Source organism: Tamandua tetradactyla, chromosome 7 (assembly GCF_023851605.1).
Source record: "Tamandua tetradactyla isolate mTamTet1 chromosome 7, mTamTet1.pri, whole genome shotgun sequence".
NCBI classification, from domain to species: Eukaryota; Metazoa; Chordata; class Mammalia; order Pilosa; family Myrmecophagidae; genus Tamandua; species Tamandua tetradactyla.
In genome coordinates this window covers 1,024,210-1,039,481 of record NC_135333.1, presented here as the reverse complement: position 1 = coordinate 1,039,481, position 15,272 = coordinate 1,024,210, and the positions used below count along the sequence as shown (strand labels likewise).

Sequence of the window (15,272 nt, the reverse complement as noted above, 5' to 3'; positions counted from 1 at the left end):
CCTACCCAAGGTCATTAACAAATAAATAAATAAGGCAGGGAAAAGTCTATAGAATTTTTATAGGTAGAACTGAAAACTTCCAGTGCAAGTATACCAGTCATTGTTCTGGGTGCTGGGGATAGAGCAGAAATGGAAATAGCTCTCTTAGAGCTTTGAATCTATTAAAGGTTACAAATCAGTAGATTGACAGTTACAGTTGATCATGCCAAGTTTATGATAGATTACTATTGTAGCAAAAGAGGGCTCTAATTCAGAGGTCAGGTAAAGTGTCCCAGAGGAAGATTTAAAACTTTAGCTACCTGTTCTCTTTAGACATTTTCAGTAGATCTCCTGTGATATTCCCAATAATTGCAATCAAAGGAAAGGGAGCAGAAAATTTTTTTAAAAGATGTCATGTTCTCAGAATCTGGAGGTTCTTTGAATGTTTACATGATTACCTTGGAAATCACTCTGAACAACTTGGAACCTTGGCTAGCAAGGGTACCAAATAGCCTGAATCTACCTATAGGTGAGGAAGAGTCTGATAACGGTTTCTCTAACTATAAATTTTAGATAAAGGATCAAGCTCCATGATGTCTTTATTAGATATTAGAGTTCCTTTTGCTTTTTTTTAACAACCAAATTCATATGGGAGGATAACCCTGAGCCCTGCAAAACCTGACATGCAGCCCAGCCTGCCCCACCTTTTCACTCTTGTAAGGGTCCCTGCCCTGCAGGGAAGAGGCAGAGTGAGAGCTGGATACCTGAATGCTTCTCTGTGCTGAAGGCAGTCATTTAGCCCTACCTTTTAACCAGCATGAGATTTGAAAAGGTCAAAAGAAAGGGACCTTAGAGCCATCCACAAAGAAGGAATGTTTGATGTCAAGTCTACAAAATCCAAAGCAAAGAATTAGTTTGTAATCATTCGGTAAACTGAGCTCAGAAAATAGCTAAGGGATATTTTTCTTTGGTGAAGGGGAGCAATCAAGTTTAGGCCCTCAATCCAGATTATAGGAACTCTTGACTCTGTTCTCCTATTCAGTTGCACAGACAGAGCCCAAATGCGTGTTTCTTTGACTGTATGGAAAACCACTGGAGTGACGTGTGTACACTCCTACATCCAAGAAGTTCCTTTTGATTTTAAGGGCCTACCTGCTTGGGAGTTTAGTTATTCTAGGGTAAAGACCTACTTCATTGGGTGGGTTTTGCCTACCTTTAATGCATACCAGATTATAAATACCATGAGGACAAGGTATTTCTGTATTATTCCCTGCTTTAAACCTAAGGCCTACCACAGTTTTTGGTAAAGTAAAAATGCTCAGTCAGTATTGTAATGAATAAATGAATCCATCTTAATACCAAACAGAGAGTGATATGGATGATGGATTTATGGGTAGAATCAAGTTTCATGAATAAGTAGTTACCAGTGTTCAGGTCAAGTCTGGAAAGGGAAAGCTATAGTTTCTATTAATGACCACAATGATACAGATAAGTGATGACAGTTTCTACTGATATATGAATTCTTTAAATAACAAGGCATTACATTTGTAACTGCTATAAATTTTCTATTGAATTTTAAAGTATGAAATAGTCTGATGTAAAAATAGCCATTTGTAGTAAGTGTGATTATTTGAATTGTATACATTTTAAGAGTAAGTTAAGCAAGTCTTTAGCATATATAAATAAGAAATATTTTACTTTGAAGCATCATTTTAGGACTTTTGAATTCTGACAGTATTCATCTGTTTCATCAAGTATTTACAAAATTCCTAAAACAAGAAATGAATTTTTCCTTGCATCAGTGCATGTACTTAGCATCTCAGTTCACCTTCATGCCTTGTTAGTTAAGATGTATTTGTGAATAATCCACCTTACAATTTTTGATTCATTTAAATTGTCCTTTTTTCCCCTTCATTTGATTTTGTAGTATTCCTGGTTACTCATAGTTACATTTTTTGTAAATAAAATAAATAGAAATAAAGTTATATTCTTTTCTTAGGTAAGTGGAGGTATACTTCGAATTTTTCCGGAAGGCAAAGCCCAGTTTGCTGATATTGAACCCAAATTTGATAGACTGCTGTTTTTCTGGTCTGACCGTCGCAACCCTCATGAAGTCCAACCAGCATATGCTACAAGGTAGTATTCCTTTTAAGAAAAAATTGGTAAAGAGCATGGTAGGACAGAAGGCGATAGGTAGAATAAATTTGAAAGTTTTCTAATGGTTATCTTTCTGTTTTTCAGATACTTTTAGAACATTTCACAATCATAACTTTTAATTTGGAAAATTTTATGAAATTTATTCACATTTAGTGCTAAATGTTTGTGTGTCTTTCTTTGTACAGCTACTCTGTGTATGGTGTAAGAAAAGGGAACACAGGCCCTCCTGTCTTCCTAGCCTCATCTCCTTGCTTTGTGCATCTTTTAAGTGCTACTCATTCTTAGATTCTGTGAGAGAATTTCTCTTGGGGAATAAAAAGATTGGATAGAGAAGTTTTCAAAGCATATCTTGAGGAAGGAAAAAGAGAAGGATATGGGGGTAAATATGAATACACAGTAGAAAAATAAAAGGTAAGCAGATAATAGAAGTGAAGAAAAAAATAGAAGAACAGTAGAGGAAAGGGAATTAATGTTAGAAAAATAATCCTTTGGCATTAAAAATAAGCATCTGTTTCATTATACTCATTTTCTACAAAATGTACTATTTCAAATCTATTATATTAATCTGTTTTTATTCTAAATATTTTTTTCCATGACTCAATTACTTTCCATGACTGTTAAAGACATGAAGATAAATATTTATAGATAAACTGAACTTTTATCTTTTTCTTATTATACAAAGGACTTTGAGCATTATGATAGTGAATCACAGGAATTCAGTGCTGTATCTGGCCTAGGAAATGCTGTGAGATGAGACATGATGAGGAGACACCTTTAGATATGCTACAAGAGTTGGCTTTTAACACTACACACTGGTGCAGGGAGACCAGGGAGGATCCTGTCATATAACATGATAGTGTCTTCCTCTGTCTCTCATCTCTCCTTTCAGCATCTCAGTGTCCCCTAAGAACTTCTCTACTGCTTCTTTAAAACTTTTTACCCTAGCAAACGCTTCACAGACATTCCTTTTTATGGACTCTTGGACAAGTGTGGTTTGGTTGCATCCTTTCTAGGTGAAAAATAATGATCATTTTGGGGTAGTAAATAAATGTCAGATGACTGTGGAAGACAAGTTCTGGGGATGTTCAGAGGAGAGAGAAAGCATCTGGAGTATATAGAGAAAGTGTCCCAGTGAAATTAAAAGTTCAGCTGGACCTAGAATTAGAAGAAGCAAGGGAGTACAGTAGTTTAGCAAAGCCTGGGGAGAAGAGGGCAGCATTGGTCATGTTCTAGTGTGGAGACTAATGTTAGGAAAAGGATGCTTTAAATAGATCAATGTGAGATAAGATTGGAAAGATAGAATGACATATAGTAATTTACAGTTGTTTTCTGATAAGCACTTAGGGGAGTTGATCCAGATACTAGAACTCTGATTAGTACGTAATTAAAAGTTTGGGGGCATGGATAGCAAAAGATATTTAAAAACTGTAAAACTACATATCTGTGCCCCTTTTCCATTACCAAGGCCGCCCTGAGAAGTAGAGGAGGCTCCATGGCAAAAAAGATGGTGGAACTCTAGAATGAGCAGAGTCTGGAAGTCAGAAGTCCTAGCATCAGCTGAATGATTTGTGGGTCTCAGTTTCCCCAGTTATCCGAACTCCCAGACTCTGTGACCTGACTTGCCATTTGACTCTCACCTCAAAATATGCTACATGATTTAATTCTGTAGCATTTACTGGTTCTTCATTTGACCAGTGTTGCTTTTTCCCCATAATCAGTAGCCAGAATCTGCAAGATATTTTAGCTAGTTGCTGTGTTCTGTTCCACTAGGGAAATGATTTATAGCATGCTTTTACTTCCTATAATGTGCATTCAGTTTCCTAATTATAAGTACCAAAAGGTGTAACTATGTTCTTTGTAGTATTTCAATAAGCCAAAGATGTCTCATTGATTTGTGGGATGAGATATTCCAAATAAGTGAAATTTTCAGAAAAATGAAGTTTAGCTAAATGTTAAGCTTCAAAACACAGTATAATTATTTTGATGAAAATCCTAAAAAATTCTTAGTATAATGATACAATACTAATCTTGATGAGTCAAGATTATTATTGTAAACATCCACATTAATCTTTGCTATAATATAGGGATATTCTCAGAGGCTACCCAGAACATTTGCCCATCCTTTCACTAATAGGCCCCAGGCTTTTATGCCCTGAGTGCTTTATCTGTTTTTCTATTTTATGCCTTGAGTGCTTTATCTGTTTTTCTCTTTTATAAGCACTTTTGCTATTGAAAAAGCTAGTGTGCTTTTCCTGTGACAGCCATTCTTTTATATTCTTATTGTCTGCTTCTGATCTGTTGTGAGCTTGCAAAAAAAGATATCAAGAATGTTAAATTAGATATTAAAAGTCATAAAACTTATCAACTTTGTGACATCAATTTTGACCATTCCTGGCTCTCTACTATATTCTTCAGCATTGAGGTTACTGGATAAGTGAGTTGTTACTATACTCATTTATCCTTTGATATAATTCCAATTTAGGCATAATTTTGGCATTACAATTTTTAATATACCATTGCAACACCGTACCACTTTCCCCCCCCATTGTGATCATTCTTACCCTATTCTAAATTTTCTTTTAGGTACGCAATAACTGTTTGGTATTTTGATGCAGATGAGAGAGCACGAGCTAAAGTAAAATATCTAACAGGTAATCATCATTTTGGGCCAGGATATATTGGAAAAAAAAAAAAATGTACCCTGCTATCATGTGGTGCTTTCAGTGAGCTTAAGCATGGTCTTTAGTAATGCCATGAATACTTTGTCCTTGCCTTGTTAGATTTCTTCACTCCTTTGTTTAAAAATGGACTTCTCTTAAGTTATCTTCATTATTATGATTAACCAACAAAATTATCCAAAGAAAAAGAAAGTTTGAGGCAAACAAGTCTGAGTAAATTATTGAAATTCAAGCTGAGTTTTTCTGTGATGATCCTTTCAGTCACAAAGATGTTTAATTCTTAGTAACTGCCCTCTGGCTTCCTCTTAATTTACTCTTAGAAGTAAGTTAATATCCTTTCCTTTTTAAAATTACATAGTTGAGAGAATCTCTCAGGTCTGCCATGTTGAATATGGATATGAGAAAATTAATACAAAGCGGATGAATTGAAATGCCAAAATCAAAAAGTCAGACAGGCATGTAGATTCCATGTAGTGTACAAAGGTCAAGACACATGTACTAAATCTGATACTTCAGTATGCCAACCTCTTGGTTTTGAACTGTTTATCCTAGAGCAGTAGGTCTTAGTTTTCCCTCTGATTGACCACTTACCTGTCTTTTCTTTAACCCTACCTTACATCTCCAGAAGTCTGCTCATTTTCACGTTACTGATTAACTAGCTGCATTTTTATGAGCCATGGATAATCCCACGACCCTTTATAAAAATATGAAAATTTGATGTACAAGCATTTTCTGTGTATTTTAAAAACCATTATTTGTGGCAGAAGCCCCATAGTGTGCTGTCAGTGAAGCTCACACTTTATAATTTTATTGTAATCCGAATTACTTTTAGAATAAAAAAATACAAAAGCATTTTCTCTGTGTAGAGTATGTTTTTTGCCTTTGAACTTTTACTAATTCTAAGTAACACATTCATCACAGTAGAATGCTGAGGGTAGCATTTGGAAGAGCTGTGATAGTTCTCAGATGATCTTTGCAAAGATGCCCATAATGTTAGAAGGAATTAAATAGGAAGCAGAAGCAGAGGCTCTCTGGTTCTTAATGAATAATTTATTTTTTATTCCCCCTTGCAGGTGAAAAAGGTGTGAGGACTGAACTCAATAAACCTTCTGATTCAATCAGTAAAGACGTTTTATAGAGCCTTTGATCCAGCAATACCCCACTTCACCTACAATAATTGTTGATGCCGTTTGTTAACTTGTGAATACAAATAAATGGGATAAAGAAAAATAGCCAACCAGGTGGCATTTTAATAAGGAAAAAGAAACAACTTTTTTGTGTTGCACCAAACAGAAGATCTTGACTGCTATGGCTTTGTACTGCATGATTGACTTCAGATCTGTGATTGCTTATGGGAAGGATATAAGCTGTCAGCTGAAAATGGTATTAACATCCGGACATGAAAATAAGTGCCCTGTGTAGAATTATTCATTCTTATATTTTGCCAGATCTGTCAGCTGAATTCATTTCATTTCTCCCTTTTTTATATAGTCAAGTTTGGATTTGGGCTAATTTTTGTATGATTAGGTACAATTTATCAAAAAATAGAGAAAGAATTACAATATTCCCCAAAATAGCATCAATCTATTTTTGTAAAACTCTTCATACTATTAAATTTTGCCCTAAAAGACCTCTTATGATGATTATTGCCAGTGACTGATGATTAATTTCTTTTTCCTTAAAGTAAGAAAAGGAGCACTTTAATAACCAACTGAAATATCAGATTGTTTTGTTGTCATATCTTACACTAATTTGAACTGTTTTTAAAGATTGCTGCTGTTATTTTTAGGACATTGTTATTAATGAAACATGACAGTAAAAAGTCACTACTTTAAATAACCTTTAGTTAATATTTTATGAGAAAAAATACACAGTAAGAAGGGTTTATCTTTTGGCTTAGTTTTTTGTTTTGTTTTGTTTTTATTGAAGTGACTGGCACTAAATGAACTTGAAGTTATCCTTAGCATCAAGTTCCTAAAATAAAGGGCTTTCTTAGGCTTTCAGGTGTATCCTATAGATTTAGAAATTAATATCCCCATTCCTAAGACTTTTCCTTTTGCTTCCCTTCAAGGTGATTGTAATTCCAAATTTTCTATAATGTTTTTTTCCTACTACTATGACCTGTCTGTAGATCAAAACCTTGTTTCTGTTGAATGGTATCAAGGGGAGATTATATATGCAGTGAGACTGAAATGTCTCATTACTGGCTTAATGCTTAGTGACTCCTGTTGAGGCATTCTCCAAATATGATGCTGGCCTTTTATCAGTACTGAAAGATGTTTATTTAGTTTATTAAAGAAACAAAAACAAAACCAGATACTTTTTTTTTAAGGTTTTCTTGTTTACCTTTCAAAAAAGTGGAAATATTACAAAATCACACAAGACCTCCCAGACTACTGTAATGTAAAGAATGAATTGTGATAGTTATCTTAGATTTCAATTACTTAGGCTCTTTAACAAAGCCCAAAAAGTGGAATCCTTATTTTACATGAATTATGGGTATAAGATCTTGCCCACTTAAATTTTCTATCTGTATCCTTGTTCATCTTTGCCAAAATAATGTGATTGTACAGAAATATTTCTGTATATTTCAGTTTATGACAGTTTTAGCATCTTTATAGTTTGTATTCAACTAGAGAAATTTTCTATGGGAAGGTCAGTAATTTTTATTAAAAGATTGCTATTGTTCATGCAAAACATGAAAAAATTGTTTAGTGAAACTGACAGTGTGAACTTAGCATGGGAGTAAATATTCAGTATTGTGATCTCACTTAGGAGAACTTGCAGGAAGAAATTAATAGTGTATTTTCCTTGCCCATATTCAATTTTGTTCCACTTCCTTTCCTTCGTTCCAGATAATAAATTTTAACATCTCTACGGTAAGTGCCTCTGCCAGCCTGACCCAGGAGTGCAAGTTGTCTTTGCTATCTGGTCTGCAGTGCAGTACATCGCATTAAGCCACAACTCAGAAGTGCTATCATTTTTTGTGTTTAATAGAAATTGTACTATGTTGATGGAAGGTTTGTTTGATTTTCAAAATGAACAAAACAGCCTTTTAATTTGGGAGCCCCTGTGTCATTCAAATGTGTACTATATTTGTACAAAATATCAGACTCTGCTATCTCGGTGGGTTGTGCTTGCCAGACAGGTCTTAAATTGTGTTGTTTTTTTTTAAGTTTATATAATTTCTAGGAGATCATTGTGAAAGGGTAAAGAAATCAGAATAGCCATTTCTTTAATAACCATTTGAAATCTATTCATTTAATATTAGTGGGACCATTAACTTGTCACCAATTAGGACTCTTTTACTTAAAACAAAATTTAAAACTGTTTGTGACCTATGTGTGCTTAATCCTGGGTAAAGATACGGTTTCAGAATGCTGTTTTTATCCAACACAGTGACCAGCTGTAAGACACAGACCTTTATCAATAGCAGGCAAAGAATTCTGGGATTCATATACAGATAGCCTATAAAGTCATGTAATTTGAAAAGCAGTGTTTCATTATGAAAGAACTCTCAAGTTGCTTGTAAAGCTAATCTAATTAAAAAGATGTATAAATGTTCTTGAAAAAAATATGGTTGTACTTCCAGCTGTGTTTTTGTTTTTAGATCCTTTATCATGGCTCTCTTAATGGCCTTTCATCGGGCAATGTGCTTTTCTGTCACATCTCTGTCTTAGTCCAGAACATTTGGGACTGCTTTTCGTAAATAATCACAAGGGAAAGAATTGTAAACATAGGGTCCAGCAATTTTAGAAACATCCTGGAGGCAATTGGACTCTAGTGGGATATATGAGCTCTGTGTTTGATGCTTAACAAATAGGATTTTCAAAATCATTTTAACACTCACAGTTACTGAGCGTATCTGTATCATCTCTGCCACAAAAAGGAAGGGGCATTAAGCATTTATCTCTAATTGTCATAGCTGTTGTGTGTGTATGCAAGAAAGTTTAATCTGTGTGGTCACAGACTAAAACATAAGAGTACTTATAATGTGAGATCAATATAAGTGTTCATAAAAGTGTTCACCTGCCTCTTATTTTAAGTTTTTAGTGTGGGTCTTGTTATTTTCAGGCTATCTTAGGGAATTGGAGAATTCTGCTGAAATATATCTGGATTATAGGACAGGGCAGATGAGTTAGAGAATAACACTAATCAAATTAGGTCACGTTGTAAAAAGAGCACAAACAGGATAACAAATCTCTGTTTAGCTCTGGCTTGATTACTTCATTATGTGACCTCTGAGTCGTTTTCATCTGAAAATAAGCGCACTTATCTCCAAATTCACAGTCATGTGAGACTAAATGAAGTAGTGTGTAAAAGTAACTTACAATGCGTTGAACATAGTCAGCCTTCAACAAATATTCCCTTCTCCTTTAACAGATAACGTAATTGCAGAAGGAGAAAATTGGGTTATTGAGCTTTGAGTAACTATAATTTTATCAGTTGTAAATATGAATCATTTGGAAGCAGGAGTGTGTTGTTTTCCTTATCCTGATAGGTCTTTAGTTTATACTTTAGATTTAAATTAAATCACTGTTGTAAGGCAATTTGTCAGATTTCCCGAGATGCACATGGTCCAAGAAAGAGAGCTCTCTATTTTAGGCATGGCCTGCAATGATGTTTATATTTATACTGTGTATCTGATAATATAATTGTGTTTTGAAATTTTTTCAATTAGTTTATAAGTATGCAAAAGTAAATATCCTGTCTCCACTGCTTCAAGGATAATTTTTTGGACTCCTAAGGACATGAGTCCATCCCTCAGATTCTGTTTTTCACTTTTATGCACATTCTTTTCATAATTTCAAGCAAAGTTCCTCTGAAATCAGTGATGATCATGTGTATACCGTTGAAGCATTAAGATTGATAGAGGGAATGGCCTCATAAACTGGAAATAGTGCCACAAGTAGAAAACATTTATATACAAAACACTTCAGAAGATAGGAAGAGCCTAACATTTAGGTACTAAAGCTCTATTTATTGAATGGGCAATTTTTGAACTCTGAACAAGTAATCAAAGGTCAAAGAGTTATTGGAAAAGTTCTTTTCCGTCATTGAGCTTAGAACTGCTAAATTTATTATATTCCTGTGGTGTTCTATAAAATATCTTTACATGTTTTTATCTCAGAAGAGACATAAAATAGAGCGAAGTTGATCTCCATTTATAATTGAAGCAGGATAAGAGAAGTATCTTGCTCTGTCACATAGCTAAAGGGATAGAGAGCCAGGATTTGAACAGATTTTCCTTTTTGTTGTTGTTGATTGTTTTTTTAACTCAAAGTCAAATGCACAAAAAGATAAATCAAAATTTTCTGTGTTGTTCAAAAAAAAATAGCCCCATATATTCTTCCCCTGAGAAAACAAATTTCAACTCTTTTATATGATTCTTTGGATTTTTGCCCCATTAGTTCTAAGTAACTTAGTTGTATTGCAGCATCTTGGTTTTTTAGTATTAGGCATTATCTACTAAATTCTCTATATGAAAATTTCCAACCCTCTTCCACCATGCATATGAAGCGCACTTCATCCCCTGATCTTCCTTATACGGTTCTATTGTAATTTGGATCAGATTAATATTATGTTTCTATTACAACTCTTTGTTATTTAAAGCTGAGGCAAATAGTAAATTATGACGATTTTATTTTCTTCCACAACTTTTTAATGCAATTTTATTGATATATATATTCACATGCCATATAACAATCCAAATTGTACAATCAGTGGCTCACAGTATCATTGTATAGCTGTGCATTTGTCATCACAGTCAATATTTGAACAGTTTCATTACCCCCAAAAATACAATAAAAAGAACACCCCAAACATCCCATACCACCCCCCACCATTATTTTTGTCTTTTTTTTTCTTACTCATCTGTCCATACTCTGAATAAAAGGAGTGTAGTCACAAGGTTTTCACAATCACACAGTCACACCTTAAAAGCTCTATAGTTTTCAGTCATCTTCAAGAATCAAGGCTAATGGATTATAGTTCAGCAGTTTCAGATATTTCCCTCTAGCTACTCCAGTACACCAAAAACTGAAAATGGGTGCAAGAATAACCTCCAGAATGACCTCTCGACTCTATTTGAAACTTTATTTTCATTTCTCTTCCCCCTTCTGGCCAGGAAGTCTTTATCAGGCTCATCCCCGGGAGTAATGTTCCACATTGCCAGTCCACACCCTACTTTTTCCCTTAATGTCTTGATTTTTCATTTGTTCTCTGTAGCTTCTCACCTCCCCCAGTGGAGACTGGTTGCCCTTTCTGCCTGTATACACACCTGTTTTCCTTGGATCTCCCTCCCTTCACCACTGTTCTGGAGTTCCCTTTACCACCCTCTTGTGTTGGATCTTCTGTTTGCTGTCTCTCATGTCTTCCTATTTCTTGGTTCAATCTATCATTTTGGCGGGACATATCATAATTCCTATGAGAGTGGTATGGGTGGTAAATTTCCTGAGGCCAACATCTTTCTTTTACCTTCACATTTAATAACCAGGCTGAGTTTAGAATCTTATTTTGGAAATAATTTTTCTTCAGAATTTTTAAGCCATTGCCTCACTACCTCTAGATTCCACCATGACTGCAAAAATCTGAAACCATTATTATCCCTAATTCTTTATATCTAACCAATCTTTTCTTTTTAGAAACGTATACTCTGTCCCAATGCTTTGTAATTTGATGTGTGAATTAACAACAGGCGTGTACCTGTTTTCAGGTACCACATTTAAACATTCAGGCTAAATTAATGCCCACAGTTCCAGAAAATTTCCTTAAATATTTGATTATTTTCTCTTTTCTCTCTGGCACTCCTGTTTGTCAGACAGTGGACCTATGAGTTTAATTGTGCTATTTGCCTTTTTGTTTTACTTTGGGGACAGTCTTTATTTTCCAGTGCCTCTATTGAATATTTCATTGCTACTATCATGCTTTTATTTTAAGAACTCTCTTTTGATCTCTAAATTTCATTAAAAAACCTATTCTTTTTAATGGATGCAGTATTGAATCTCTTTTCTAGTTTTAATGTATCTTTCATGTTAGAAGTTTTTCTCAAATATCTAGTCATAGTCTCCCACAAACTATGTATCAGGGAGAGCAAATAAAGTTAGTCATCACCCATGCCTGCAGCATAACTAAGAAAAAAAGCTAATGTGTAAGCAGAGAAATAATCATTTGAAACCAGAGCTATGTAGCAAAGAGAAGAAACAATGCAAAGAAGAGAGGTCAATGGCAGAACATGGAAAAAATCAAAGACCCCCACCCCAAGTAATGAAAATAATGCTAAGACTGACATTGATGCATGAAAGCACTAGCCACTGGGGAATCAAAAAGGGTTTTGAAAATTGATGAGATTGAACATCGCTGTTTGGGGAGAGATGTCTCTTGGAGGTTTGATGATAAAGTGAAAGAAGAAAGCAAGGGTCCTGCAGGGAAAAGAGAAATTCAGAAGATTCCAACTCCTCCCACCTATCTTACAACACACTAAAGTGCCATCTATTTTACATTTCATTATACCAACAGAAGAGGAACACTTGAATGAAGAGACACAAATCCCTCACCCCTGCTTACATAGGATTAACTGTCAAAAAAATTTCAAAATGAGAAAAAGTAGACAACATCCAAAACAGCTACTTTAAGGAGAAACAAAACAAAATGAGAATCTCACATAAAATGAATATTCTCCCCTGAGCCATAAGGCAGAAAAGTAATCACACCTCAATCTGAACTAAATATCTATAAGTAGGTCTTTGCAGATATAAAAACACTGTAAGTTAGAAATTCAAAACCCTCAGAAAAGAAATGGACCAAAAAAACAATCACAGAAGGAAGCTGTGAAGAGTTGATATAACTCAGACTGAAACAGACAAAATTAAGTCAAATTAAGATTAAGCCACAGGGAGAAAAAAATATGAAACTATTAAATTTTACCACTGGGGAAACCCCTGATACTGTGTCAGACATTAGGGCAGCCAAATTAATAGGCCAAGCCCTTGATCTTGAGGTGTTCTCTTGTGAAGCTTATGTATGTAGCAGAAAAGTGGAGCCTACCTTTAGGTATGCTTAAGGGTTACTTCTGGAGGACCTCTTGTTGCTCAGATGTAGCTTCTCTCTAAGCCCACTCAGCAAGTGAAACCATTGCCCTCCCTTCTGTGGAGCAAGACATCCAAGAATGAAATGTCTGGCATGGGAGATGACTCCCAGGGATGAGCCTGGCCCTGGCAATGTTGGATCAACAATGCTACCCTGACCAAAAGGGGGAAAACAAGTGTAACAAGTATGGTATCAGAGGCTGAGAGAGTTCAAATAGAGTCAAGAGGTTTCTCTGGAGGTCACTCTTAGCAAGCTTGTTAAATGTTGCTACCTACCATAATTTACCAAAACTATTCCTGCCAATCCTAAAGAACGCCTAGGGCATTATTTACAATTCTACAAAGATTCCATGCCCTAGGCTAAATTTCCAGAAACCTACAACCTCCAGATGGGTCCCTGGGCCAGATTAGTCCCATCTGGACTTGTGATTGCGGAGTCATCTTTATATTTCTTTTAGTCTCCAGTATCTTAGAGCAGCTAGAAGTAAAAATTTTTAATTATGGGATTGTAGCCTATACAAAACTCTGAAATCTATTCTACAACTCATTGTTGAGATGTACTTTGAAATTTATTGAGTTTTTGTAAATATGTTATTTTCACACACACACAAAGATTTAAACTACAAAGTACACAAGGAAGAATGGATTCAACTGAAAATATAATGAAGGACTTCGGAAAAAAGTAGGAAAACAGCCAAAAGGACACACAAAATAGTTTTCAAGGGTTACATTAGTAGATTCACACACACGAATTATATACTTTTAAACAATGAAATTGTGCAGCAATGAGAATGAACAACCTACAAATGCATGCAACAGTACAGATAATGCTCACAGATATGCTGTTAAGAAAAACTAGACTCCATTCTCCTCTTGTCAACCCTACAGAGTATCTTACTTTATGAGTTATGTGAAACATGTATAAATCATGTATGTGTGTGTGTTATGTTTGTGTCTACACACATTTATAATCTATTGAATTACTTTAAATGTATTCAAATTCATGAAGGAATTCTTTGAGGAGATTTTTGTAAAAGCCAATTACTTTCCCAGGTTCTTTTATGTAACTCTAGATATCTGTATAGTTTGCAAGGAATGCTTACGGCCTGGAAATTATGTGGGACTTAAAACTATTCTAGCTTGAAAATACATGTAACCTTTGTTTCTTCAGAGACGTATGGAGAAGAATCAGTATTCTAAAGCGTTTTTGCAAAGGCATAAAACACTCAGACTTGAGAAATGCCTAGCCATTACATTCGCTCAACACCAAGAATTTAAAAATTGTTGGTTAGATTAAGACCTCTCATGTAGGGGTGAAGACATAACTTGTGTCCTAGGAAGCTTTCATGCTAATCTCGATGAGGTAGATCAGAGGTAAGTGTTAGATACATTCAAAGGAGTAGTACTATAATTTTAAAAATAGTAGAAAAGTAAAGGTCTTGCCTTGTCTGGAAGCCTCTCTGTGGTGCCCCATGTTTTGCCAGATTTGGGTACTGGTTTCTTGCGGTAAAAGATGGAGGTGTTCAGTGTAAAAAGTGAGATGAAAATCATTTTAGAGAGGTTAGGGTGCCCTGTGGATCAGCCCTTGCTTGTTTGAGCAAGCACACATTTTTCACCTGCTTTGTTGCACCGTAACCTGTTCTTTCCTTTCCATGAATCAGAACTGGCAATTTCAGTTTTTGGCAAGTTTTTCTCTTGTCCCTTTGGCTTAATTTTGCTCCCCTCCACCCCCTCACCCTGAGAAGTTTAGCGTATCAAAAGCACCACCTAGTGTCGACCAATATGAGGATAAACTTGGTAGTTTTAACACCAAGATGGAAGAACGCAAACAGCCTCTTGATTCCGTGCTACAGTATACAACACGGCAAATTTTTAATGATATGGTTCCAGTCACTTAGGATCTTCAAATCTCTTTTCATTTCAAACTATATGTGAGAACTCAGAAGTAATCATATTTTCAAAAGATGCCAGAGCTAATCACATCTTATCCTTTTCTAATTTCAACTCCTTAATCAATTTACTTTGTAATAATGGTCATATTAGTGTTTTACTTCACTTAGTGGATAAGCTGCTAATCAACAACAAATTGCTAAAAAGGCAACAAATAGCTCCAAGGTCAAAAAATGGAGATAATAAAAGGAAACTATTGGCCCCTCAATAAGTAATAGAATAAACAAATTATCAAGTGTTCAGTTTTGTGACCCCAGCCAGATACTAGTTTTCAGGAAGATACTTCAGCTGTTTCACTTTTAATTTACATTTTAAATCCTGAAATTTTGAAAATAATATTGTGGTAGTTAGGTTCAGGTGTCAACTTGGCCAGGTGAAGGCACCTAGTTCTGTTGCTGTGGACATGAGCCAATGGTATGCG

At 35.1% G+C, this 15,272-nt stretch overlaps 1 protein-coding gene across 3 annotated transcripts in view; it reads left to right on the top strand.

Annotated features, from left to right (window-relative positions):
* Positions 1–7,697, top strand: part of EGLN1 (egl-9 family hypoxia inducible factor 1) — a 79,495-nt gene extending 71,798 nt beyond the window's left edge. The window contains exons 3-5 of one of the 3 annotated variants that reach the window (XM_077168339.1): positions 1,979–2,115; positions 4,720–4,787; positions 5,888–7,697. In XM_077168339.1, the coding sequence (XP_077024454.1) occupies positions 1,979–2,115; positions 4,720–4,787; positions 5,888–5,952 (270 nt within the window). In that variant the 3' untranslated portion in view covers positions 5,953–7,697. The remainder of the gene's footprint in view (positions 1–1,978; positions 2,116–4,719; positions 4,788–5,887) is intronic. The other 2 variants (XM_077168342.1, XM_077168340.1) reach the window with 2 other exon arrangements.
* Positions 7,698–15,272: the final 7,575 nt, after the last annotated feature.